This window comes from Falco punctatus, assembly GCF_963210335.1.
Source record: "Falco punctatus genome assembly, chromosome: 17".
Taxonomy (NCBI): Eukaryota; Metazoa; Chordata; class Aves; order Falconiformes; family Falconidae; genus Falco; species Falco punctatus.
Window position 1 is genome coordinate 5,565,303 of NC_137597.1, and position 27,539 is coordinate 5,592,841.

General features: G+C 54.6%; 1 protein-coding gene across 2 annotated transcripts in view; it reads left to right on the top strand.

The window, feature by feature from the left end:
* CDK18 (cyclin dependent kinase 18) overlaps positions 1–27,024 on the top strand; it is a 39,891-nt gene extending 12,867 nt beyond the window's left edge. For both annotated transcript variants that reach the window (XM_080367377.1, XM_080367376.1), the window contains exons 2-16: positions 7,721–7,875; positions 14,624–14,769; positions 15,289–15,414; positions 17,539–17,595; positions 17,842–17,956; positions 18,109–18,203; positions 18,393–18,455; positions 18,846–18,969; positions 19,047–19,167; positions 19,526–19,623; positions 20,318–20,423; positions 20,616–20,658; positions 21,152–21,242; positions 21,562–21,639; positions 21,963–27,024. In XM_080367377.1, the coding sequence (XP_080223503.1) occupies positions 7,752–7,875; positions 14,624–14,769; positions 15,289–15,414; positions 17,539–17,595; positions 17,842–17,956; positions 18,109–18,203; positions 18,393–18,455; positions 18,846–18,969; positions 19,047–19,167; positions 19,526–19,623; positions 20,318–20,423; positions 20,616–20,658; positions 21,152–21,242; positions 21,562–21,639; positions 21,963–21,997 (1,422 nt within the window). In that variant the 5' untranslated portion in view covers positions 7,721–7,751 and the 3' untranslated portion in view covers positions 21,998–27,024. The remainder of the gene's footprint in view (positions 1–7,720; positions 7,876–14,623; positions 14,770–15,288; positions 15,415–17,538; positions 17,596–17,841; positions 17,957–18,108; positions 18,204–18,392; positions 18,456–18,845; positions 18,970–19,046; positions 19,168–19,525; positions 19,624–20,317; positions 20,424–20,615; positions 20,659–21,151; positions 21,243–21,561; positions 21,640–21,962) is intronic.
* The last annotated feature ends 515 nt before the right edge of the window (positions 27,025–27,539 follow it).

Consider the following 27,539-nt stretch of genomic DNA (forward strand, 5'->3'; position numbering starts at 1 on the left):
GCTGGCCACCAGCTGCGGGGATGACGGGGTCCGGTTTGTCTTTTTGGAGTGTCTTCAATTTGGCAGGATCCATGAACACTTTCTTGGTTGTGCTTGTATATTCAAGAGCCTCTGGCACTTTTGGGGTGTGACATGACAGCCAGGTGACAGGGAGGTGACGCTGGGAGAGGGCAGCACAGGACATCAGGTCTCCAGGGGGCTCGAGAGGAGCAGGCAGGCTTTGCACCAAGGTCCCTGTGGCAGGAATTGCCAATCTGTTTTGGGATGCGGCTTGGATTGTGTTAGTTAATTGTCAATCAACAATCAGTTGAGTGTCATAAAAGGCGAGGACCAGGCTGGCTTTTGCTAGTAATGTTCCTCTTCAGTAATTACTTGTGTTGATATTGCAGTAGCTGCTCACTGTGCTGGAAGCTCGGTATGCACATCGTGCAATGCTTGTTGTGAAGGACATGCCCACGGTGTAATAAAAGGATGCAAGGAGAAAGTGAGTCATGGAAGAGGGGGGAGAATGTCTAAATATCACGCAGCCCATCGGCAGCACCTCTGGGAGCATACCTGAGCTGTAAAGGGCTGCTGCCTCGGCAGCCCCAGCACAGCTCTTTGTTCCCAGGCATCACACTACAGCCCAGGTCTCCTGGATCATGGTCTAGCAGTGCCGTATAAGTGAGGCAGTGCTATCGTCACGATGAGCACTGCCAGCGGGACACGTGCCCTGAACTCCTGAGCAACCGTAAATTAAGTCTCAATCTTAGATAGCTGCCATAGCAAAATTGAGTATCAAAGGGAGTGTCTGTCTCGGAGCCAGAAGCGGTTGTGTTGGGCTGCAGGGGGAAAGAGTCGTGCACTTTTGCTGAGACTCATTTCCTGCTGCCTGCCCTCCTGGTGCAAACCAGCCGTGATGGATGGGTTGGAGCAGGGGATCCACTGATCTACAGCGGCTGCGAGTCTGGACCGTGCATCCGCTGAAAGTGATGAACGTACCATAGAAGCACTGACACGACCACCTTCAGGGCAGCTCGGCACAGCAGACAGTGTGAGCACTGAGCTCCCACCCCTGACTGGCGTGTCTGTGGTGGACAAACTGGCTATTAGCAGTCAGTTGTTGTTCCAGCCGAACACTGGACACTTTTCTCAGGTTAGCATCGGCTGAGGAATAAGTGCCTAGTGTTTTGAGGCTGCTGGAATAATGACCGTCATTTTAATGCCTTCCTTGGTGCTGCCCTGATCTCACCAAGGGCTGGGAAGAGAAGAGCCAAGTGAGAACTGCTGACTGCACCGCACAGGGCTGTGGACACAGAGAAAGGCAAAATATACAAAGGCAGAACAAACCTTCTTTGTGTGCTCTTGTTACTGGGCTCATTGTCAGGGTTGGGACAAACGAGAGTAGAAAGGCGCATCCAGCAAAACGGCTTTCCTTCCCACTGTCATCCATGCATCAAATACAGGTTATGTAGTCCCCAAAGGCTGGGCTCGCAGGAAGTTTTTTTTCCACAGCGTTCACCCTTCCCAGGCTATCTTCATGTCTGTCTGAGTGATCTGTATGTGCCCGGTGTGGCTTGTGCTTTACCTGTGTCATCGTCTCTTAACAACAACGGGCCAAAGTAATTGCAATGCTCCCACTGAGGGTTCTACACCCCGCAAACCAGGCTTCTGCCTGCAAGGATCTCACAGCTGAGGAAAATACAAACAAACTGGAAGAGAGGAAGGATGCGTCATCGTTCTTGATTTATAGCTGGGGAAACTGAGGCATGCTGAGAGGGTCAGAACCGGGGCGGGAGCCAGTCTTACACATTTGCTACGGGATCATCTTCCCTCCCAAGCCTTCTCTGAACTGCAGACATGAGAAGGGAGGACAGCAACCTCCTGGCTGCCATAATCACGTTCCTGGTGCACTGCATTTGTTGTAATCATAGAAGCCAGTAGTACAGGAGAAAAAAATCTGCAGCGTGAGGATGGACCAACTCCCTGGGGACCCCAAGTTCTCTTTTCAATCACGCCTAGCACAGCCACTGCCCTGGGATGATGATCTTGCTGTTTGCTACAGGGCTCCTGTAGATTAATGGGAATTGATTGCGCTCCCTTCCCTGCAGGATCTTGGCCTCCTGGCAGGGGCTTTGCTCCCTCGGTAGCAGGGAAATGCCAGCCCCCCTGAACAGCAGGGCTGAGCGTGGCAGGAGGCAAACGTGGAGGGAGGAGAGGCCACTTGCCCTCTCCCTTTATCACTCTCACCTTTCGGGGAGAGTAATTGCTGCAAACCACTCTGTCTGATGGGCAGGACCGGCTGCCCATCCCAGGGCTGAGTGGGATGCAGCCCCAGCTCTGCAGCCCCAGCTCGGAGCAGCCTCTGTCCGTCTGAGCTAATCGCCCAGGCGGCTTCGCAGCATCTGCCATGGGGAGGGAGCGGCTGGGGGCTTGTTACCCCAGGGAGGATTTCATGCCAACAGCTGAGCAGCGGGGGAGACGTTCATTTGGTGGTCAGGGGCTGATATCCTTCCCTGCCCCTCCGCCCTTGCCCTGGTAGGATTCCCAGCTGCTGCAGACAATTCAGCATTGCCCCTGGTGTATGTTAGGGTCATCCCTGCCCCCCTCTGTATGCCCCCTGAGGACCCGGCGGTGGCCCTGCTGAGGAAATGCAGAGTGGAGGAGGCACTCGGGTCGTGCTGAGCTCAGGGTTGCACAGGAGCGTGTGCCGTGGAGGGGCCGAAGTCTCTCCCATCGCCTGCACGCCCTGGTCTTGGCAGCTGGTGCAACTTTGCCTCGGCACACGGGCTGCACTGGTGAGCTCCTGTCGGGTCTGACTTCTGCCTCCATGCTTGGCGGTGTATTCAACTGGTGCCTCCATTGGTTTTTTGTTTAGCCCTGTAGCCACATGCGGCGTCGCATGATAGCTGCGTTTGCGGAGCAAATAAGGCTTTACGAGCGGAATTCACCATTTTTCTGATACTTGCAGGAGTGAATCAATGCCACCTAACAGCCAGAAGCATGAGCCCTAACTGCTGAATAGGTCTGTTCATTTTGCCTCGTAAACACAACTGTTAATCTCTCTGGGGATAAAAAAAAAAAAAAAAAAAAGGCTTAAAAAAAGCATACTCTTCCCTCCCAGCCCTTCTACCCTTTCAGCTGGGAAATGGGGACAGGAGTCTGTTAAAATGGTAAGAAAAAAATGGAGCCACTTATCATTTGTGAAAAGCAATGAAGTGGTTATTGCTGGAAAGCCTTGCTTCCAAGCCCATGCAGTATGCTGAAGGAGAAAGGGGACAGTTTCGTACGTTGATGATGGCTTGTCTGTGCCTAAAATACCTGTCTCCGAATTCCACAGCAGAGAGCCAGTGGGTTTTGCTGTACAAATGCAAGAGATTAATGTGGATAGTCACAGCCCAGATGCCTGTGGGAATACTTCACTGAAAAAGAGTGAGCGCAGTTATTGCTAGTGCAGCACATACAGCTTTGAATGCAGTGTTTAAAGAATCGTTAACATCTTGTCTTGATCATGTGATGAGCTTTCCTGACGGGATTCAGCTTTGGGCTCTTTGAAGTGTTTTAGCCAAGTATTTACTATCTGACAGTAAATGCAGATCATTCACACTGCTGGCTTTAATCCCTGTTCCTTGGCCAAATTCCAGCCTGAGTGATTTCATTTTTGCCTGTTGATGCCTAAATTCTTTATTGCCATTTTAGACTGCTTCTTCCCCTTCATGTCCTACCGTGCAGCGTCATGTTTCTGCATGTTGTTAATCAGCCGACTGCTTCCATCCCAGGGATGACTGCAGTTCAGGGGTTGCTGTGGTTCCCTTCAAGATCCTTCAGGTTGTAAAACAAGTGATGTCATTGCTTTGCTTAGCAAGTGTCACCTTCTCTCAGAATGTCAATAAATGCCTCCACTTCCTTTAGTACACTAAACGTGGTAGAAAACAAAAGGCAGTCGCTAGCAATTCTTCCTTTGAAATCCCTGCCAGGGGAGAGGGCTGGGCTGCTGTGTTTAGCTGTAAAAGGGAGCACCTTCTCTCAGAAGAAATGCAGCCGGAGGGTGGACGAAGCCCCTCGCACTCCGGGGTGCTGCCCAGAGCAGTGTGCAGGGAGGGGTGCCCGCCAGGGACCCCACGCTTCTGCCCCAGGTGATGTGCTGCAGCCTTCCAGCGTGCGGGTGGCTGGATGCTGTCCTTGCGGGAGGGGAGCAAATCCCACCTTTAAGGGCACCTGGATCCAAATGGCCAGTCAGGGCAGGAAAAATGCCTCTCTGGGAGGAGTGTAGGGCTGAGGACAAGAACAGTCCCATAAATTCCAGCTGACAAACACTTTAACGTGAACTCCATCACCAGATGCCAAGTAGGTCTATGTCTAACTGGCAAAAACAGCCACAATTGCAGGGATCCATAAAGATAACGAGTACAGGGCAGGCTTGTGCATAGCAGGCGAGGTAGCTGGCGATGTCGGTGCTATTTTTACCCCCACCCCACTTCCTCTCCGAGAGCGTTTATATTTAGCAGCCTGTAGCTGCTGGCACTCCGGTAGGTAGCAAGGGAGGGAAGGATTTGGACTGCAATTTGTGGAGCACAAATTTTTGTCGCTGCAAAGCTGTTTGCCTTCTAAACAAACCATCTGCCCTGTTTTGAGGAGGGTGAGTGGACAGGGAGGGAGATGGAGGGACCGCTTCCCCTGATCTGCTGCCTCACTCACCTGAAGATGGAGTATGTTCTACATTCCCTGTATCTTTCCCCGTCCTGGAGTCAAGGGCGCTTCTGGAGGTTATGGGCTGGCTTGGTGGGAGATTGTCAGAGCAGGAATTGCTCAGCAGCTCACGCTGAGCACCTTCCTGTGACCTTCTGGTCCTGCGGTGTGGCTTGCTGTCCTGACCATCATGTACCGCTCCCTACCAGGGTGGGACTTTGTCCCCAGCACAGTGGGGTGACTGCTGTCCTTTGGGCAGGGCAGGATGGGGGGGGGGGGGGGGGGCTGAGCGGCTCTGCAGCAGCCCTCAGCCCTCCAGCCCAGTCCCTCCCGGTCCCAGGCAGGGTGCCATTCCAAAAGGGCAGGAAAGGGGATGGTGCTCGTGTTGGGATCTGTCCTCCTTGGTGCTGCACGTGTGTTACCAGGAGTTAGATACGCTTCTTTCATCCACTGTTAGGGGTGCACAGCATTGCTGAATCTCTCTTGAAACGCGAGCCTTCCTCTCCAAGCTGTGATTTAAGCATCTGGGGGGACTGGCGAGGGGCAATCTCATGCGACTCTTTCTCTCTTCCCTGCCAGTTTCTGGTGAGGGCAGCCTGATGCCTTCAAGTGGATTTGAAGTCAGATAATTGCAGCACTTGCTGCTGCCAGCGTGTCCTTGCACTTGCTGTGGTATGGACATGTGCAAGCATCGCTCGGGATGCTACCAGGGTGCAGTTCATTATTTTAACCTTCACCAGAGATGCGTGGGAACTTGCTTATGCTCTCATCTGAAAGAATAATCACGAGGGCTTATCTGAACATTAGTGTGGAAAGATTGCCTTTTGTTTGAGCCTCTGATTGTACCTGCTGGGAGCATCACGGATTTCCCCTGAGCTCCTGTTTCCTGTTGGGGAGTAACAGTGCATAGCACAGGAGCCTCTGTAACTTTTATTAGTGCCACTTTAGCAGTGTCAGCATGCACAGCTGGAGCGAAACACTTCAGGTCGAGTTGGTTCCTTGGGTGCCTGCAACACTAGCGGCATTTCCACGCACCAGCAGTACCTCGGTTCAGACTTGCTTAGCGTGCAAGGTAGGGAGCCAGATCAGAGCCATGGCTGGGAAAATGGTCTCCAAAGCAAGTGTCAAGCTTTGCCTTCCCTTCAGAAAGAACAGCACTGTTTGGAGATTTTATTCTTGGCCATGAGGAAAGCACCAGCGTGGAGACTTTGCTAACGCAGCATCCACTACTGCCAGCATCTTTGTTGTCAAAGCATGTTTCTGTAGTGCTGAGAAAACATTTAAATGTCTGAAGCCGAAGTGGATGTGTCTTGCATCCTCCTGCCTCGATTTGCAACTCAAAGCAGCCTCCCTTCCCACCCGCAGCCAAATACTGGAACCCTGATTCCAGGTACGCAGGCATCATCACCGGCAAGCCTTCAGCTTTAGGTTTTTGCAGCATTAAAGGTGGGAGACCAGTGGGGATGGTTGAGGGGTGTGAGTCCCCAGGATCCAGGTGAATCCCAGGGATTTTCAGGGGATTGCACCCACAGCAGGGTGCCACACCTCACAGCAGAGCGTGGCAGACACCCAAACGGAGTGTTTATATTGCTGACGGATAATCTTTTAAGCTTTCAGATGCAGGCATGTCAACCCAAGTGTTCCCGTTGCCCTGGCGATGTGATGCATTAGCTCCCGGATGCTGTGTCTGATCGCATCAGTCTGGAATGTGATCACCGTTTGTTTGTGCTGATAAGCCCCCGAGGGGGCCGGGTGGGGGGGAGTGGGGAGAGCCAGAGGAGAGGGCTGTTCAGCTGTAGCAGGGACACCCAGGAGTAGGAGGGCCGACCTGCTCTAGGGATGCAGGAGCAGTCGCAGGATGTGTGTGTTGGTGCAGGAAAGAACCGTTCTGTGTAGCTTTTGGTGCCTGTTTGGTACCAAGGGATGATTTTCCCCCTTGGGCTGGTGGGTGAGAGTAGTGCTAGAGGAACCCAGTGCTGTTAATGGAAAAACCCTGCCGGAGAGGTTAGCGTTGAGAGGGTAAAGGCTGGTGGATGAGCAGCCCTACACTCATCAGACTGGGAAGGGGAGAGAGACAGACCCAAACCTCCTGGAGCCTGGCACTGGAAGGGGCGGGAGGAATAACGCCTGAGGGCAGCAGGGCTGGTGCTAAAGACCAAAGGATGTGCAGACAGCTCTTGCAGCCCGGTGCCATCCGCACTGCTGAGCTACAGACAGGCCCGTCAAGAGCCCAGGTAAGAAGGCAAAGCAGCGTGTGGCTCCGAGATGCCCACAGCGAGGTCCCTCAGCCTGCTCGCGTGGCTGCTCACACTCAGCACACTTTGCCATGTGCCCCTTGAGGGTTTTCTTCGTTTAAGGGGTTTATTGCTTTAATCAGATCCCTGGCTAAGGCGATTCTAATGCCCATACAGGATGAGTCATTCAAGAGCTTATGAGCAAGCTGTGAGCTCAAAGCATCTCCCCTCGCTGTGGCTCTTGGGGATCCCCCCGGCTGGTACTGGTTCCGCTCAGGATTTTGCTGCTGGCTCAGGAAGTCTTTCCTGCAAGGGCAAAGCAGAGACCCAAGTGCCAGGGCAGGGGTGCCTCTTTGTACAGAGAAGAATGTGGTATTGAATCTTTTCCGTCGCTGTTTACCCTTTCTTGCTTTCCTTCTATTTCTACCCTGCTTTTCCCTGTCTCAGACATTCCTGGAGTTTCCAAGGATGCTGCAAGACGCAGCCTGTGTTGGTACTCGTGATTCCATGTGCACAGCCCTGGCCTGGGCTCATCTCTGATAACTAGCTCAGAAAAAGCCCCCTGCACCTCTTGGCCACGGTCAGCCCTTCAAGACATGAGGAGCCCAATTCCCCTGGTGACCACAAGGCTCCTCTTTTGCTCTGACACAGCAGTGGTGCCTCGGAGAAGAGGGTGCCCCCAGGGACCCCTGCAGATCCCCAGCAGGGGAAATTCGGGTTGGGGTGCTGCCAGCCCCAAAGAGCAGGAGCTGTGGGGCTGGGGGACCGTCCCATGTATCATCCAGCCCTCTCAGCCTGCTCTCTCCCCTTCCCTGCAGGGCTCTGCCGTCCCTCGCAGGACAAGGTAAAATGAACAGGATGAAAAACTTCAAGCGGAGGTTTTCACTCTCAGTTCCGCGAACGGAGACCATCGAGGAGTCACTGACGGAGTTCACGGAGCAGTTCAACCAGCTCAACAACCGGAGGAATGAAGGTAAGGAGCCCCCGGGGCCCCTGCCACAGTGCTGGGGCTGGTCAGGAGTATCTGGGGTCAGCACTGCCAGCAAGCATCTCCGCTCCAGCCCCCCCGGGGCCTGTCTCTGGGTGTGTTGACATGTGAAAAGTTACTGCCCCTTTGTGATGCTTTCCCGTCTATCCAGCAGGATTAATAACACCTTGCCATTAAAGAGAGATCTATACTTGCATGAGGGAAAGGTATTTGCACAGAACAGGGAGGAATGACGCATCTGTGGTTATGGTAGAGAGTGGGAAAATGTGGGGTCTTCTCCTGCCCGCCCAAAAGCGACGGTGGTGTTTAAGCCCTCTCCAGGGCTACAGGCTGACACTTACACCGAGACAAAGGGCTGCTCTCTCCATTCAGGGGAGCATCCAGGGCTCGCTGGGCCATCCTTTGGCCCTAGACCCACAGCTGCTTCCCGGGGTACGGGTTTCAAGGTCCCAGGGAGTTGAGGGTTAACACCTCCATGCGCCGAACAGAGCATATCCCTTCTGCAAACAGAGCAGCCGCCTCTCAGCAAGGCTGGGGCAGGCTCTGCTGTCTCTGGCTATGGGCATATGGAGGGAGAGGCAATGCTCGAGGCAGAAACTGGGAGCGGATCACGCCAAGGTGGCCGTGCATGGGCAGGCAGGCAGAGCCGCTGACAGGCAGGCGTTTGGAAACCTGATAAAGTTAGGCTTGATTCATCCAGGGGTGAATTTGTTGCTGCGGGTGCAAGGCTGAACCGCTCCTGGCAATCACGTCATGCGTTTGCTGCTGCCTCCTACCAAAACAGCTCCCTTTGCCACAGGCCAGCCCAGTCATGTGTCGGTGCCCTCGGCTCCACTCAGGTCACGTTCAAGCTCTTTCCCCCCTCACCCTGCAGCCACAATTGCTAGAAACGTTTGCTGCAAGCAGGGGCTGAGGCCATGATGTAATTGCCTGGCACTCGCATCTGCCCCAGCAGGGAGGGATTGTCTCCCTGCCAGCTAACCTGCTTTAAAAATGAGATGCAGTAACCTAATTTAGAGCTGGCTTTCCTCACTGCTGGAGATCCTGACACTCTTCTTTATCCCTCCAGATACCCAGGGTGCCCTGAACAGCATCGCTTCATGGCCTCCTTCCCTGCTCCTACACACACACCCCCACCCCTCCCCTCACACCCTAGCAAGCAGCAAGGGCTATAATTAGACTTGAGCCCTTAATTAGTTGTGCAGAAGCTGTGGGGATAAAATGGTGCAAGGCTAAGAAAGTCCTGGGCACTGACAGCTGCTCCTGCTGTTGCCTTCCTTGGGGGACCTCTGCTCTGGGATGTCTGAGCCTCGGCTCGTTATCTCCACTGTGCAACCGAGGCTTTGTCGGAGAGGCGATTTCCCCATTCTTCTGCTTTAATGAAGCATTGGTCACAGTTCTTCCTTTGCCCTTGAATGAAAAAACAGTTCAAGCAGTATCTGTCTGTTCCCCTCCCGGCTTTTGGTCTTGCTCCTGGAGTAGCCGGGAAAGAATAAGAGCAAAGTCAGAGCAGACCGAGCCCGGGGCCAGGACCGGGGGTGTTCCTGACGCCGTGGGTAGAGGCTGGACCAGTACTAGACTGTGCCATGGCAGGGTTAGGAGATCCTCCTGCCTGCACGTGGGAATGGATCAGGGGCGCAGGGTCTGCCGTGGGCTATGGCTCCTCATGCGCTGCTGCAGGTCACGCTGGTGCCAGCCCCCACTGGTGGATACCTCCCTCCCCACGGGGATGTAGCACGTCCTGCCCCCCCGCCGCAGCCTTCCCTCCCTGGTGCCCCCCCCTGCTCCCTGGGGCACGGGTCCCCGTTTGCACCCGAGCCCTCTCCCACACGGCACAGGCGAAACAGCCTGCCCTTGCCCAACCCACCACCCTGAGCCCGCTCCCTTCTGCCCGAGATATCTTGATTAAGTTTCCCTTGGGGATTGTAAACAGCCCCGGGAAGTCACCTCCACGGTGCCCTTAATCTCCGGCAGTGGCTGTTGTTTATGAAGAGCCCGAACAGCCACATTTGTCTGAGGCATCTCTTCAGCTGCTTCATAAACCCCTCCTGGTTGGGAGCTCTTGTGCCAGAAGGGCTTGGGGGGCTCAGCAGGGAGCAGCTGGAGCAGCAGTGCCAGGGGGCAGAGCTGGGGGGGGACAGGAGCCCCAGCACCCTGGGGGGAGGCGGCATTCGGGTACAGTGTGATGCTTCAGATGTGTAGGGGGGGAGGATGGTTTTGGTGGTGCTGGAGGGGATGAGAAGGGGGTCTGTGTGCAAGTTGCTCTCTCGCAGGGTTTGGTGGTGAGGTTCAGACCTTGTGGGAGGTGCCTGGTCTGGAAAAGGCTCCATCTTTATTTCTGCCTGAGGTGTTGGTCTCCTCCGTTTTACAGATGGAGCAATCAAAGTGCAGAGAGGCAAAAATGACTTTGCTACAGTTGTGCGGCACGCTGGTGGCAGAGCTGGGACTAGAACCACGGCAGTCATGCTTGTGCTGCTTCTCTTCCCCACAAAACAGCCTTGCTTCAGGTGGCACCTTCCTTGCTCAGGACCTCTGACTGTGCCCCTGGGGCTGGCTCTGCTGTCTGCGTGGCAGGTGGGCTTGCCTGCGGTGACCTTTGCTCTGCTGGTGAGCAGATGACCCATGACAGTTCAGGCACTGTGATCACTCGCTCCCGAAAAGAGTGCTAATCACAGCAGAGATCAGCACATAATTTTTTTTTTTCTTTCATCACCTCATATAGCTCCTCAGGGAATTGCTTGCAGTTTTTATTTTCCCTCCGGCATCAGAAATCGCAGGTTATCAGCATTCACAGGTCGTGGCAGCCTGCAAACCCTACACTTCGGTGGCTATGAGTGCCTCCGCCTGTCCTTGGGGGAGGAGGGTGATGCAGAAAGGCAGAAGACCTTCTCGTGGGATGCCCCAAGAGAAAGTGCAGAGCTGCTCTGACCCTTGCAATGGGACCGGGCAAGGTTTTCTCATGGGTACAAACCTGCCTCGTCTGTTGGTTGTGCGGTGGGAAATCCCCAGCTCTGTCCTCTTCATCCCGTAATTCTCACGACTTCACCCGCAGAGGCTGATAAAACAAGGCCTGAGAGAAGCCGAGCTGGCAAATGGAAAAGCAAACAGCTTTCCAGCCTGGACACATCCCGTCACACAATGTCACCTTGGTGGAATCTGACAATGCAGAGAGGAAAAGGGGGTGCCTGTTGATCAGAGCCTGATTTATTTGCAGCCTGCCTCGGGGTGTCTGATGCCCCTGTACCCTGCCTGCATCCCTTCCCTGGGCAGCGCAGCCTTTGCTCAGCCATGGCAGCGGCTCGGCTGCAGAGGCAGAGGTGGAAGAAAGCCCCTTAGTTAAGAGGAGCCCAGGCTGGGCTCTGTGCAATATCTGATGTGCCTGACAAAGGCCAGCACTATCTCCACACCTTTGGAAATGGGGAACCTTCTCCATGGCTGCTTCAGCCTCACATTAAGGCTGAAGGCAGGGAGGCTCCTTCCTTTCCTCCTGGCCTTCCCCAGTCACACGTTCCTCTCCATACTCCAGATTTTCTGAGGAATCAGGTCTTGGTGTCTTCCATTTGCTTTGATAAGAGCCGATGGCGTTCACCAACGGCTTGTACCTACACCAAGACCTTGCCCCAAACCAGCTACTGCCTGGTCTGTCCTCCGAGCCCAGATAAGCTCTCGGGCTGCACAGCCTGCGTGACTCCCAGTTTGCAGTGGCGTAAATCAGAGCCAGATCTGCCCTCTGGAGCGCAAGGCCACGGAGAAGTGATGATGAGGGGGAGGAAGGAGGATGAATAATCCAAGATCTGAATGCAGCCCTGCCTCGTGAGTGTACCAGAGCTTTGAGAGGAGAGTTCACACTTAGCAAAGTAATTAAAAGTTGTAAGTCAGACAAGCAGTGAAGGGTTCTGGCCCCTTTCCTTGGGAGATCAAAGCTTGCTTTGGCAGAGGCAGTGTTTAAATATATTTATAAAAAAAGGCAGGAGGCTCGTCAAAGGCAGCCGCCGTGTCTGCGGTCTCACTTTAATTTGCTTTGATATCCCATGCAGCCTCATTATTTGCAGTGTCAGGGCTCACCGTAATCCACATGAAATGCCGAGCAGAATCAAACAGGCCCTCACGTTTGCACACCCACAGCTTCACATCTCCTCCCACAAGCACCCAACAAGGTCCTCCCTGCCTGGGGGCAGCCCCAGCCCCGCGAGAGCATCTCTGCAGGACCGGGTACCCCTGGGTGCTGTGGGCATCTCACGACAACACAGGAGGAACTGGGCTGGCCCATCCCACCTGCCCTCTCTGGCCACAGGACAGCCAAAACATCTTTCCCCTCATCTCTGCAAGTCTTCTGTGTATTTTTCAGTGCTTTTTCCACCCTGTGGTAGTTTACGTCTTTTGCGTATCCCATTCCCCTTCGCATGCGCTAGAACATCCAGGTTGTCGTTTTACCTCTGGCTTTACATCTGATGCTTTTGTAGATGAGGAGAGATTGACACTGGTGGGTTGCTGGTTCAGAGACGGTGCTACTGGTTTGCAGTTTTTAGGGCAGGCTGAATCTTTGACCAAGACTTTGGGCTTGTTTACCTATGGGAACCAGCATAAATTCACCCAAGCTATCGTTAAAAGTGGATTAGTTGAACTCCGTTCAGTCAGATTTTTAAATGGCCTTTGGGTTTTTTTCAGATAATTTGCTTAGGAGGTGAGCAAGTTAGAAAGATTTGATCCAGTTTAATTGATCCACGTTAATTTCATACCTGTGGTTAATTCAGGGTAACTTTCCTAACTGTTCCTGTACAAACAGATGGCCAGGAAGGGACGGGGACCGGAGTCCTACAGCGGTCCTGGGAGAAGGGGTGACTCTGTGCCTTGTTCTTGCCTGTCTGCCCAAAACCTCCTGGCAGTGTTTCAGATGCTCCTGAGCCCAGTGGCATGGGCTGAACCCATCCCTTAGGTGTGGGCTGTCTATCGAGGACACCCTACATTCCTTAACGCGCAGGTCCCCTGGTCCCCCAGTGACCATGGCACGAAACCGCATCTTTTCCCAGGTCACTTGCCTGCCACCTCTCATCCATCAGACGAGCAAACTGCAGCCAGGTCCCAGCCCTGCTCACCACCCCGTGAAAGCCAGCCCTCCCTCTCCAGTCTTCGGCAATGAGATCATCGCTGGCTGCCCGAGCACGCTGGGATCGCTGCGCTGAAATCTGCATTGGGCATAGCAGGGGATTGTCTCTGTGCAGCTCAGGGAAAGGGCTTGGCCAGGGACAGGGCTCAGTGGCTCAACCTGGGACATCGCAGGTCCTCCATGGGGGGGTTTCCCTCCTGCAACGTCCCTCCTTGCTCTGGGGAAATAACTGGAGGGTGCCTGGATGCACAGAGGACACCGGTGCTTTATGGCAGGGCCCTTGGACCCTGGAGACCTTCCCGACCTGGAGCATAGCTGCAGAGTTTAGAGGAGAAGGGAGAGAGCTGCGTGACCACTGGGAAGGGGACAAAACAGTTGTGCCTGCTTGGCCCCACACCTTTGCAGAGGGAGATGCGTCCCTCCCTTGGGGAGGTGGTTCTCCTCCATCCCAGCACACCCAGTTAGCCCTGCCTCCTCCATCCCAGCACGTGCGGTCAGCACTGCCTCCTCCTGAACTTCCCCTTGGGAACAGCATCTGTGCGAATCAGAGAATTCTCTTCGCTGGGGTCCGGGCGACCTGCATTGAACTCGTCTTGCTGTGCCGCTGTCTGGGTCTGTGCGTGCCAGAATATTCCTGCCGACCAGCTGTTAATTACAGAGTGAGGAGGTTTAAGTGCAAGCCTCAAACTGGAGACCAGAAAGAGCTCAATGGCTTATTTTGTTCTGACTTCTTGCTCCTTTCAGGGTTTCTTGGGCTCAGTGAGGCTTCACACCTGGGGTCCCAAGAGAAGAGGTGTTTTTCTGAGCTGCTTTGGGTTTCAAGTGAGCTTTTGTGCTTCTTGGGACTGTGTCTCTGGCTAAGTGCGGCAGGCTGGGGCAGGAAAGCCTGAAGTGTTTTGTTTTGCAGTAAGTGACTGCAGCCTTTAATTCCAAACACCTCCTGCACAACAGTCACATCCTCAGGGAAGAGTACCCTGATGTCTGTTAGTTTTGGTGGTTCCTGAGGCGGATGAGGTACGTGTCCTTGTAAGCTCCCCAGAGGCAGGGCTCTCTTTCTGTTTTGCTTTTGTACAGACCTAGCACAGAGGGATTCAGAGGCATGGCCAGGCCCCTGATTGTTCCTAAAATGCAAATCGTGTTTTGTCTAAAGTGACATTAGTGAAGATAAGCCTGGGAACTTAAGATGAATACTCACCCCTGCAAAACTCATGCAAACAGCACTCGTGGTGCCGCTGCAGAAGGGTGAGCTGCTTGGCAATGCTGCCCGGGGGGTTGAGCACTGGATCGGGATGTGGGAGATCTGGACCTTGGGTGTGAAGCAGTTCCCTTCTCTGCATCCCCCTCTCTGTCTGTCAAGAGACCTTCATTGCAGGGGGCTGCTTGAGGGGGCTTTGGGGGTGCTGCTGAGCAGACCTGTGTGGATGGTGATGCACCAGGAGTCTGCAGCAAAAGGCAGGTATTCCCTCTGCCTCTGGATGTAGAGAAGGAAGAAGACTTTCCCATGGCCCTAGAGCACCTCTGGACCTCCCTGCCCCACTCTCACTCTCTTCTCCAGAGCAAGTGCCTTGGGCCTTAGCAGTTCTGCTACCACTCCAGCAGCTTGCTCTGCTTTCTCTTTGTCCTCAGACCTGGCTCAAGGACACCTACAGCTGGGACACCTGGGCAGGGACTTCCAAGCAGACACCAGCCCCATCTCCCCCTCCGAGGTGGAAGGGCAGTCCCCGATGGCCGTGCGCTACCGCAACAGCAGCCAGCGGCGCTTCTCCATGGAGGTAGGTACTGCTGCAGGCTGGAGTGAGCTGAAGGGACGTGGAAAGTTCCGGCTGCCACCTACCTGCTGGCTGGAAGAACCAGTATTTGATTCATGGGGACCTGGCAGTGTCAGACAGGAGCCCTGTTGTCCTTTTTGGTGTGCTCGGCGTGACTGCCATGGTCCCTGGCAAAGCCCGGTGCACATCCCTGTGCACAGACACACTTCTTCCCCTTCTTTTTCCCCCTTTTCCCCCTTTTCCCCCCTTTTCCCCCCTTTTTCCCCCTTTTCCCCCTTTTCCCCCTTTTCCCCCTTTTCCCCCTTTTCCCCCTTTTCCCCCTTTTCCCCCTTTTCCCCCTTTTCCCCCTTTTCCCCCTTTTCCCCCTTTTCCCCCTTCCCTTTCCCAGTCCCACAAATGCTGCCTCCATTGCTCTGCCATTGATACCAGCTCTGGTTAGAGCGCACTTCCCCTCGAGTAGCTCTGTGTAGTCCTCCTTTCATCAGGTGCCTTCATCACCCGCTCTTCTGGCCCTCTCCGCAGGATGTCAGCAAGCGTCTCTCCCTGCCCATGGACATCCGCCTGCCCCCTGAGTTCTTGCAGAAGCTGCAGATGGAAAGCCCGGAGTTCCCCAAGCCCCTCAGCAGGATGTCCCGACGGGCTTCTCTGGTAAGTCTCGGCATGCAGAGCAAGCAGTGCCGGGCACAGCATCTCACTTCATGCGTATATATCCCAGGCAGCAGATGCGTGTGCTGCTTGCCACCCACCCATGCAGTCATGCCCTGCTGTGCAAGCTCCCTTGTACCCCCCGTGTGTCACTGAGATACACCCCCCCATTCCTGCCCATGCGAACCCCTTTCCGCAGGCTGCCCGCAGCACACGTTCCCCTCACCTGCACGTACACATCTCTTCCCTCGGTCACTCCTACACATGCACGTCTGCATACGACTGTGCAAATCGCCTGCACTCACCTCTGCACATACCTGACTTTCCTCTTAGCCTGGCTCCTTCCAAGTGGGAGGAGGTGGAAAGCCTCTTGCAGTTTAGCAAGTGATGGAGCCTCTCTGCTAGCTGAAATGCAAATGTCGATAAATAATGAATTAGCCTTTGCATTAGTCTTGGCATTTCAGTTTCTTTACTGCGGGGCATCAGCATATGTAGGAGCGAAAAACCTATGCCCTGTTTACAAATGTGGAAGCGTGTGTCCTGCTGCCCAGGGTGCTCCGTGCTGTACAGACACAACGGTGAAGTCTCAGCAGGCATCTTCGGATCTGGCATGCCTGTTCAGGGAGAGTGGGGAGAAAAGGAGAGCTTCCATTTACCTGCCTGGTCTGTCCAATCAATGCAGTAGATACAGCCAGAGCAATGTGTAATTAATATTCATGATCCTCTCCCGGAATAAGACATGCTCCTGCAAAACTGGCAGTGTGCTCTGGGGGGTGTATGGCACCTCAGACTGCAGCGGCTGCTTCATTTCCCTGCTCGGGACGTGTCTGTTTGCAGGGTACACAGAGGGGTTTGGGAAGGCAAAACGGAGTAAAAATACTGTGCCCACCTGGGATTTGCTGGTGGCAGATCCAGCCTGCGTGAGCAAGAAAGCAGCTTCCTCGCTGTGTGTGGCAGCTTGTGGGAGCTCGGTGGTCTGGTCGGTGCCTGGTGCAAGGGCAAAGCCTTCCCGTGGGGCAGATCTGGTGAGCAGGGCAGGCTGCGAGAGCACCCCAGACCTGGGGCTGCTGGTGCTCCAGGCAGAGCCCTGGGCACAAGTGCAGGGGGCTCCTTCAGCGCCTCCCCCAGGATACCCTTTCCTTGCACAGCCCGCGTCTTTGCCCTGCTGATTGACAGCTGTCCATCCAGCTCCATCTGCTGCTGGTGAGCGGCACGGCATGAGCCCTTGGCTCAGGATGGGGGCCAGTGCTGTTGGCCTGGGGGGGCTTTAGCTGGGCTGCTGGCCTGGGACTACGCTGATGCAAACATACCTTGTGGGACAATGACACCGGTTTATTAAGCTTAACGAGCCATCACGTGCCCCGAGCCGTGCGCGCTACGTGCTGGGACCCATCCCCTGCCCCGGCACACAGGTAATCCAGACTAACCAAGGAGGTGTCTCTGTCCCCGCAGAAAACTGCACTTTCAGGGGTCTTCTAGGAGTGACGCCTAGAGCTGTGCCCTTGCAGTGATTGCCCTTCCTTCACTGGGTACACGAGGGCAGGTCTCAGCAGTGCGTTAAAGAGCTACTGCTCCAAATGGGAGAATGTCCCTCTCACACTTGATTTGAACCGCACACAGAGAAACGAACAGAGTCACAGTCAAGACCAGGATGCAGGAAAGTGCTCAAGAAAATGCTGGGCATCAGCAGTAGGATCCTGCAAGGCTTCTGCGACAATGAGGGCATCTGCTTTTTGCAAATCACTGCTGCTGTTCAACTCGACTGCTACTGCTGCTGCTGTTGTGTCGGGGTGGTGGGTAAGAGGAGAAGGGACCTGCAGGGGAGGGGGCAGAGGTGCAGGCTGTGGTCGCTCTGGGGTACGCGCTGCAGGTGCCATCCGTTTTGCTTAAGCAGCCAGCGGGTTGTGAAGGTTTTTCTGATCGATTGCCTGGTGGCCCGCAGGGTTTCTCCGGGAAAGTAATGGGCTTTATGTACTTAGACCAGCTGGGCTTCTGCGTGCAGACACCTGCCTTGATTGATCTGCCACCACAGCTGTTACTGTCCAGTGTCCTTGACCTTCCCCCCCACAGGTGAAGCCATCCCTGGGTGAGATCCTTCCCAGTGATGTTTTCCTTTCTTTCTTACAGTCAGATATTGGGTTTGGAAAGCTGGAAACCTATGTCAAACTGGACAAACTGGGAGAGGTGAGTAGCCTGTGAAACCCCTGTAAGGATTTAAATTAAGTTAGAAGGGCAGCCTGAAGTGCAAAGGGCAGACTGTAGCCAAATTTCTTCAATATTCAGCAATTTTTAGACCACATCTTTCTGTGAACTTCAGACTTGGCCCTGCAGCTTCCAATGATCCTTCCTCCAAATGTTATGGAACAGGTCGGTGTTGTACAGCCCCGGTAAATGGTCTGCACAGCTTGTATTTTCTCTCTCCCCACCCAGGGCACTTACGCCACTGTCTTCAAGGGACGCAGCAAGCTGACCGAAAACCTCGTTGCCCTGAAGGAAATCCGCCTGGAGCATGAGGAAGGGGCACCTTGCACGGCCATTCGGGAAGGTGAGGGCAGGAGGGGCTTTTGCCCATCCCAGCCCTGGTGAGCAGTGCTGGGTCACGGGCAGATCTGGGATGGGCGTGCGGGTGGATGTGGTACCCGCAGTCACGCAGCCCCAGGTCCCACTGCCCCAACCTGCCGCCTCCTCTCCTTGCAGTGTCGCTGCTGAAGAACCTGAAACACGCCAACATCGTGACCCTGCATGACATCATCCACACGGAGCGCTCCCTCACCCTTGTCTTCGAGTACCTGGTGGGTCTAGGGGGGCTTTCTGCAGGAACGGGGGGATGGCTCCCCTCCTGCAGGAACGGGGGGATGGCTGCCTTTCTGCAGGCATGGGGGGGGCGGCTGCCGTCCTGCAGGAATGGGGGGGTGGCTGCTTTCTGTGGGTGGGTGATGGGGCCAAGGGAAGGCCAGGCTGACAGCTGCTTCCTGCTGCAGGACAACGACCTCAAGCAGTACCTCGATAACTGTGGGAACCTGATGAGCGTGCACAATGTGAAGGTGAGATGGTGCTGCCTGGGACCCTGCACCCCTGCCCCTCACTCGCCTTGAGTGCAGTCTAGGGTCTTGCAGGGCTGGGTGAGTCTGGATGCCCCTTCTCTCTTCAGTTCAGCCTTGTTACTCTTCTTTGACCTTTCTCAGCCTGCTTTGATGGTCTGCCAGCATTTCTCCAGTCATTGCCACCCTAAATAAAATTCCTGTGCATGCAGACTTTGTTCATCCCCTTTTCTGGAGTGCTGGCAATGAGCCTGAACACTTGTCTGCATGTGTCCCACCCCAGGCCAACTTCGAGGGGTCTTTTCTGGCCATGAGTTTGAGAGCCCTTGGGGCAAACCCACTTTTGGTGCCTGTGTCCCCATGCTAAATGCAGCCCCCTCCTGTGCCCCACAGATCTTCATGTTCCAGTTGCTGCGTGGCCTGGCTTATTGTCATGGGAGAAAGATCCTGCACCGAGACCTCAAACCCCAGAACCTGCTCATCAACGAGAGAGGAGAGCTCAAGCTGGCTGACTTCGGTAGGTGGATCTGTCTGGGGAAGATGCAGCATTGCAAGGAGGTGCAGCTTCTTGATGCCCGTCCTTTTTGTCCGCAGGACTGGCCAGAGCCAAGTCAGTTCCTACAAAAACATATTCCAATGAGGTGGTCACGCTGTGGTACCGGCCCCCTGACGTCCTGCTGGGATCTACCGAGTATTCCACACCCATCGACATGTGGTGAGTCACGACATGTGGTGAGTCACGGCTCCAAACCGAGCTTCCTGGGCTCTCCGAGATGATGGGCTGGGGTTTTCCTTCTGCCTGCCAGTGCAGCACCAGACATGCCCACACAGAGTTGGTTACACCAGGGAGTGGTGGGCTCCCCCAGAGACCACGCTGTTTTCTGTGTCCCCTGGGGCACAGGGTCTTTGGAGCGTGCTGTCCACACCAGGGCAAAGGGTTACCCGTGGCAGAGAAGTGCTGCAGCTCCTGGAGCTCATTTCCTTCTCCCAGAACCTCATCCCTGGCCAAGGGGTGGTGGAGCATCCACAGGGCTTCTCCCTCACTAATCCCAGGGTCCCTGCCGCTGCTGTAGGGGCGTTGGGTGCATCCACTACGAGATGGTCACGGGACGGCCCATGTTCCCGGGCTCCACGGTGAAAGAAGAGCTGCATTTGATCTTCAGGCTGCTGGGTGAGTCTTCTGCTGTGTCCCCGGTCCCCACGCGAGGGCAGTGGCTGACTGCAGCAGCCTCGGGAGCCCGGCGGCAGCCTGCTGGCTGGCACAGCCTTGGCAGCGCGGGCAGGCGTGGGCAGAGGATCCCGCAGCCCCCGCCGGGCTGGCAGGCAGCAGAGGGGTGAGGGGTCCTCGCCAGCTGCCCCGGGATGCGCGGTCCCAGCCTGCGGGGACATTCGTGCCCTCTCTCCTGGGCTGGGCACCCACCGGTTGACCACTCCTAGGTGATGCACAAAGGGAAGGGGGACGTCAGTTGGCTCCGTGTTCAGGGGTCTCTGACTCCATGCATCATTTAAGGCACGCAGAGATGACCTGACTCAGAGCTTTTCATGCCCGTGTCGGTGGCAGACAGCTCACTGCATCCTCTGGTTATGTCTGACCTTCCCTGAACTGCTCTAATGTTCTTGTTGAGACCTCTGTAAGTTCTCCCCATAAATCCAGGGAGAAACTCAGGACTAAGACTAAGGACAGAAGCAAGTTCTGAAATCCTCACAAAACAGCACCAAACTCAAGGGTTTGCAAACTCAAAGATTACTCCCTTGTAACAGATACAAGGAAGTATCTACTTACCTCTACCTGGCGCTCGCATGCAGGAGGCTCTTCCCTCTGCACCGAATAAGCATGACAGGTTTCCATCTCTCCCCCTTCCCAGGAACCCCAACAGAAGACACCTGGCCTGGAATCACATCCAACGAGGAGTTTAAGGCTTACAATTTCACACAGTACCGAGCCCAGCCGTTAATAAATCACGCCCCGAGGTACCTCTTTGAGCAGGGACATGTAAGGCATGGTGGGCTTGTGCTGGTTGTAAAGGGGAGCCTGGGCAGACCAGTTTCATTTTCTCCTTGTGGTGCTGGCAGCTTGTGAGTGCAAGCTTGTCCCTTGCATTGACTATTGCAATATCTCCAGGGTGCAATAATGCTCCGTTTTTTATTTCCTCCTTCTCTCAGGCTGGACTCGGAAGGCATTGACTTGCTGACGAACCTCCTTCTGGTGAGCGGTAGAGCAGTCCAGGGGCATGGCAAAGGGGTTTTCTAAAGTGAAGGTGCTCTGGCTGCCCTCACACTGATTTTGGAGCCAGGCAGGAGAGGAGCTGTGACTACAGAATAAGCCATGGCCCTGTAGATGCTATCCCAAACCACCTCCCATTAAGGATGGTGAACCATCCCCTACCCTGTGTCCTCTCACGCACAAGTGGGAGGACACAAACCTGATGATCTGTAAGGTACTACGTGGCCGGTGCACTGCTATGGTCGCACAGTGTGTGCTGTGCCTTGTGCACGTGCAAATGGCACGGGGAATTGCCTGCACACCCCTGTGGTGTGCGCAGCGTTTGGACACGCTGTCACCCACGCAGCATATGAAGTCGTTGGGGCGCTTAGGTGTGCATAGGTACCCACACCTTGTGTGGGGCCTCTGTGTCCACTGAATGCCCTCTCACGTGTGCAGACTGTATGTAATTGCCTTTCTCTGGGGCTTTGTGCAGTACAAAGCCAAAGGCCGGATTTCAGCGGAGGCAGCCCTGCGGCACGCTTACTTCAAGAGCCTGGGAGAGCGGGTGCATCTCCTGCCTGACAGTAAGTGCCTGCCGTCCTCTTGCCTGGGGGATGTGGAGCAAAGAGCTTCTGTGCAACCCCAGGGTGGTGGGTTGCAGCCAGGTCTCCTTGGATGCCTCTTGTCTTGCTCACTCAGAGGTGCTCCCGCAGCAGGGTGGGGTGGGAGCTTGGTGGCTGCAAGAGCAAGAAACAACTTGGGTTGGAAGGGTAGAGGAGGAGGAGGAGTGGGAGAGGAAAGCTGTGATGAGGTGCAGCGCTGCACTTGGGCACTGCCATCCGTCCTGGATCTGGGTTTGCGGACTGCTGGACCAACCCCTCTCTCTCTGCCCCCTCTGCCTAGATGCTTCCATCTTCTCCCTGAAGGAGATCCAGCTTCAAAAGGACCCTGGCTACCGTGGCTCAGCCTTTCAGCAGTCAGGTAGGACTAGGGAAAATCCTGCTGGCATCTCCCAGAATGGTGCCACGGACCATGCTGGCACTGGGGTTGCTCCAGTGGGTCCCACGTAGGAAAAAGCCAAACCTGCTCCCTGCTTCAGTCCCCAAATTACCCCTGGGCATCCTTGCTTGTCACCTACTCTGGTACCAAAGTCACATCTAGATGTTGTGAGGCACAGCTCCCCTCTCCATGGATGCCATGGGCTCATAACCTCCTAACCCAGAGCACCACAGGGCTCAGCCTCTGCAAACTGCTGCTCACCACCTGACCTCTCCTGACCCCCCTCTCTCTCTCTTGTTCCTCAGCCCGAGGCAAGAACAGGAGGCAGAGTATATTTTAAACGTGGATCTCATGTTCCCCTTGTCACCATGGAGATCGAAGCACTGAGAAAGGAGACGGCAACACGCTTCCACCTGACCCACCGCAGAATTACCGACTCGAGCAGGACGATGCTGAAGCGCCCTTGGCCACAGACTCCCCCCTGCCCATCCCCACAACCACAGCCCCTAGCAGTTCATGGACCTGTGGCCTTTTTCCCCTCTTGTTTTCACGTTGCCCCCACCAGCTGTGAGCTGCCACCCCCTGTGCAGGTGCTCTAGCGAGGAGCTTCCCTGGGCATTGCCCAGAGTGCAGGATCGTGCGCTGCCCCAGGGAGCACTCGCTGCCCTCGGCGGGCGAGCCAGCCTTGGGGGGGTTTGTGAGCAGGGAGTGGTATTTCCAAAGCTGGGCTGTGGGTCGTAGCGTGTGGCCCAGGCAGGCATTTCTGGAAACATACCTTTGCTCAGACAACCTGCTCTGTACCCCTGTTTCTTGGGGAGACGTTACAAGTCAGGGGTATGACCCCGCCTGGCACTGGAGTGACTGCACCTGAAGCACAAAAATCAGGGCAGCCCCCCGTTACTTGCCCTTGCCGCTGCCCACATAACCCCTTTTTCTCTCCCCATCTTTGGTACCTGCGTCCTGACAAGGATAGAGCAGCTGGGAGGAGGGGGCTTCCCATTGCTTCCTGCAGCATCTCCCCCTCCTTGCCACCATTGTGTTTGCAAAGTCGGTCAGGCGGCTGCTCCCCAGGGATGGCCTGAGCTGAGACCAAGGGCTGGCTTAGGGGTGCAGGTACCTGCTGGTAGGGCTGTGCAGAAGCGGGGCCAGGTGAGCACTGGCTCCGTGCTGCCTCCCGCTGCGGTGCCCAGCCTTCCCCAGACACCGATGGAGCAGCCCCTTTCTCGTCGCCCAGCCTGCCATCCCCCCAGCCTGTGACCCTCTCTGCCACCATCACAAGGGCAGGACCCGGTTCTCAGCCGGTGTCCCAGGAGTGCATCTCCCCCCGTCCCATCGCTGAGCCCCACGTGATGTGGCAGAGCCCGAGCCGCGCAGCCTCTCCGTACCAAAGTGTTGCGCACACCCACCTCAGTGCATTTGTACCCAGAGGAGGGGGGGAGAGGTGCCAAACCTCCCACAGCTCAGCTGTGGGGACCAGAAATAGACCGGCAGAGAAGCAAATCATCCCTCAAACCTCGTTGCCTGGCCTCTACGTTTGTAGCCGATGCCAGATCGTGCCAGCCCTGACTCAGATCAATGCCATGGGACTGAGGTGCCTGCTTAGATCTGAGCGTGCTTTGCTGGCCGAGGACTGCTCCTGCTGCGTTTTCCCCTCCATACACTTCAGGAACGTGCCAAATGCATCCTGAGCGAAGAGGCCCTGCTGCACCTCGCCCCCACAGCCTGCAAACAGCCTGAAACGTCTTCAAGCGTGTGAGCGTTGCAAAAAGTCTCTCTACTGTATAATACTCAAATCCTTTTCTTGGCTGTCCCAGATGACTAGTCCTCTCACCCACCGGTCCTCTAGCCCATGGATGTGGCCACAGAGACTCTGCACTTGGCAGGTGCTGTGACTGTCACCTGGCACTGGGACTGGCAGGGCACGCTGATGTCTTAACCCCTCGCGCTGCCAGCCCGGAGGCATTGTTCAGGGGCCAGTATCTCTCCGTGCTGCGGTTTCCCCATCGAGCAGAGAGCGAGGACTCTGCTTTCTGCTTTGCCGTGTGGCATTCTGTCTGTGATCCTTGGAAAATACAAAGCATGAGCTATAAACGTGGAGACCCCGGAGCTCCCCAGAGCTTCTGGGGTGACTCCTCCCTGTGCCAGTGCTCGATGCACCCTCTGAGCTTCCCCCATCAGACCGAAACTCTTAATTCGGGTTTGTCCTAGACAAGCATCCAGACGTCTGCATTGTTTGAGGTTTGCCCGTCCCTGCTCCGTTCCCTTCTCGGTATGTCCAGCATACAGCAGGCTGAATAGCTCATTAATTGTTTCCATTTGATAGGGAAGAGCATGAATAGCCATCAGCCACCAGTGACGCATTTCACCCTGATGTCAGAGTAGTGTTTTGCCTGTTTCCTACACCCGGCTCCTGCTGCGTGGGGCTTTTCAGTAGGGAGGCTCACAAGGGGAGGTGTTGGCTGGAGTAAGTCTGAACTCTTACACTCTCATCTTTTCTTTCACAAAGGCGTTTTATGCAGGAATTTCCTTGGCATGGCAGGGGTCTGTGGTGCAGACTTGCACTTCCCAGGGCAGCCAGCTCCCGTCAGGAATTAGCTCAGCAGGCAGGGCAGCTCACGGATGGACGGTCTCCTGCGTCCCTGTAGCAGCACTTTCAGGTACATGGGGCGAGGAGTGCTGGCGTGCCCAGGGGAGCAGAGCTGCCCCTGCGCTCAGATCGGGCCAGGGGGAGCAGGAACCCCCTCCCCTTGCTCTTGGGAAGCCCGTTCAGGACATGTTTCACTGGGCTTTGTGCAGTTTTCTTGCTTGGTGTTAACCGTCACCACGCACTGAGGTTGTCTTGGGCGTAAAGCTTGCTGGGGCACAGGGTGCCTAGCTGAGCGGTCCCGCTCCCCGCTGGGAGGATGGAGGCAGGCCACACCAGGCAACCGGACTGGTCTGTGGGCTCGGCGCTCCCCTCGTAAGAGAGAGATTCCTGCTGAAGGTCAGGGTCACCTACAGAAACTTCTGGGGAGAAGTGTTGGGGAAAAGACCTAGCAGTGACCGTGTAGACAGGACTGCTTTACCCGGGATCAGATAGCAAAGACAAAGGGCCTGTTGGCTGTTGTTTATTCTTTCGTAGCCTTTGCCTTTCCTCCTACAAATCCTCCCTAAAGGAGACACTATTATTTATTAGCCCTGTGTGCCACTAACAGCCTGCATCTAAGATAACCCCTTTTGTTCCACTGCTTTTAGTAGATATTTAATTCCTATTCAGGAGGGCAGCAGCGTGTGTAAATATTTGGTGTCCTGCTGAGCGAGATTTGATTTTCAAGCTCCTGTCGCTGTTGTGCTTGCACGTGTGGGCTGGCAGAGCCCCGAGCGCCTGCTCTCCCACGACGCGCTGCCCGCCTGCGAAGGGAAGGGAGTAGCAGGATGGCAGGGATTAGAGCCTGGAGCCAAATCCCCCTTCTCCATCTCCTGGATGCTGTTACAGCCCCCCTGAGGGCCGCGGGGTCCAGCTGGGTGGATGAGGACAGATTGCTCTGGGATGCCCCCGTTCATGAGTCGAGCACGCAAGGGGACAAATTCTGCAGCGGGGCTTCTGCCGCCCATGGCATCGCTCCCTGCTCCGGCAGCTCATCCCCGGCCAGGCTTTCCCCAGCTTTTGGGGTGCCAGCCAGCTCCCAAGTTGGATTTTTAATGTCGTGCTCATGAAAATGCTGGGAATGTCTGTGGCTCTCCGGCATTTTTTTCATTTTGTGGGTTCTCCCATCCGCCGCTTTGCGGAGTAGCTAGCACTCCTCGCAGATGGGGAGTTTTGACAAAAGGAAACTGTTGCTTTGTCTTCCAGACATTTTTCTTGCAATTTTTTTTTGTTTGTTTACCAGTTCTGGTGGAAGATGGGATTTTTGGCTGTACCCTCAGGAAAGGCTGTATTCTTTCATCTTTCTTGCTGATAGCTACTTAAAGAAATGTAAGTAAAGTAACGTGTAAAGCAAGGTCCGTGATATGAGACAACAATAAAACTTACAGGCAGAGAGCTATTTAATTTCACTGTCTCCATACACACATGCACACGCCTTTCCTGGCTCAGCCCATTGCCAGATCTATGTTAAGATTTTGAATAACAAAACTACATTGTATCTTGGAGACTAAGGACAAGTTAAGTGGATTTCCCTCTCCCTTACACACGATGAAAAAAAACCCCGTAATTAGAAGGCCATTTTCCCAAGCTTCTCAAATGTTTTGGTTTGTTTTTTTTTTTCCCATGACTTACCTTCAGTCAGAAATTAGGCTAGCATAAAAAAGGAGCTCCCAGAGCAGGCTAGGACCAATTAGATGGGAAAACATTAGAGAAAGAGTCTAACCCATGGGACTGAGCAATGTAAAAGGTTTAGTGTGTGTGTCCCAGGGCACGGGGAAGAGACTGGACCGGGGGGTGGGCGCCTGCCTGGCTTTACGTGGCCAAACCGCTTGCACTAGCGCGTGTCTGGTGTCTTGAAGCCACGCAAGGGCAGGTTTGCTCAGAGCTGCTCAGCGATGGCTGAGCAGGTCCTGCGAGAGCCGTCACGTCTCCATCCTGAAATACAGGAGGTGAAAAGCAACGTGATCTCACCTGCCAAGAGCTGTGGCTCTCTGACCGTGCGCGTACCGCACCGCTGTCCTGTCTCCGTACGACGGAGCCTTGTAAGAAATGCATTTGGATGTCCCCGTGGCCCTTCCCACCGGCGATGTCTGGGCACAGATCCGATGAAACCCACTTTCTGGTTTCTCTATTGCCTTCTCTCATCCTCAGCATCATGCTTGTCTTACAGCAGGAAAAATAGATTCAAGCGGCCAGGATACACATACTGTGAACGTTCTCTGGTGTGATTCATTTGCAGAATACCAATAATATATTTAACTAGTATTGTACAAATGAAAGATGCATTTTAAAAGAAATGATTTTAAAGATTTATTCCAAAAGAGGCAATGATTTTTTAATAGAAAGTTTTTCTGGAACAAATGGAACGGTACAAAAAAAATAATAAATAAAAAATAGGAGACTGTATCCATCTATCAATCTTGTGTCTGAATGTTTCATGAGAATATTTCAATTTTTGTATTTCAGATGTGACATGGACTATTTTGTGGATGTGCTCACTTTATTGCTAAGGCTTATATTACAGTTGTATTGCAAATGCTCCAAAGCCAAGATTGGACAATAAACTTTATTGAATACAGGATAGTTTTGTACAGGACATAATTTTTCTCTTTTTTTTTTGATAGGAGAAGGATCTGCTTTGTTTTTGAATTTCAGCTAGTAGGTAGCACTGACGTCTCAGGTGTGCAGGTCCCTTGGCAGGCTCCCGAGCGGTGAGTTGCTCCATGGCAGGCGTGCAGGGGAGGCGGGCTGCCGCGCCGTGGCAGGCGGTGTGCCGTGCCATGCGCTGTGCGTGCCATGCCGTGCTGTGCCATGCCACGCTGTGCCATCTCTGTGCTTTCCTGCGGTCATTCCCCACAGCTGCTTTCTGTGCAGCTCCAGGGCGCCTTTTGTTTTCACTCCTGCTCGCAGGGCATTTTTTGGCATTTTTTGGCCGGCTGTAGTAAACTCCCAGGCACGGACGTAGCGCAAAAGGAGTTTTCCACTACCTGACCTTTGCAGGGGGTTGAAACACAAGACCTCAGAAACTTGTGCGCAATAGGAAAATGTTGCTGCGGTCCTTTGCGTGGATCTTAAGGCCCTAAACAAATATTGCCATAAGCCTATCAGGCAAATAAAGCACAGAGCTGACATGCCCAGCCCATGATTGCAAAGCAACTGAAGGGCAGAACTGGCAAAGGGACAGGGGAGCCTTGCTTCCCACCTCTCCAGCAGCTGAAAATCTCCCTGAGATCAGAGCTGTTCAGCACGGCAGTTG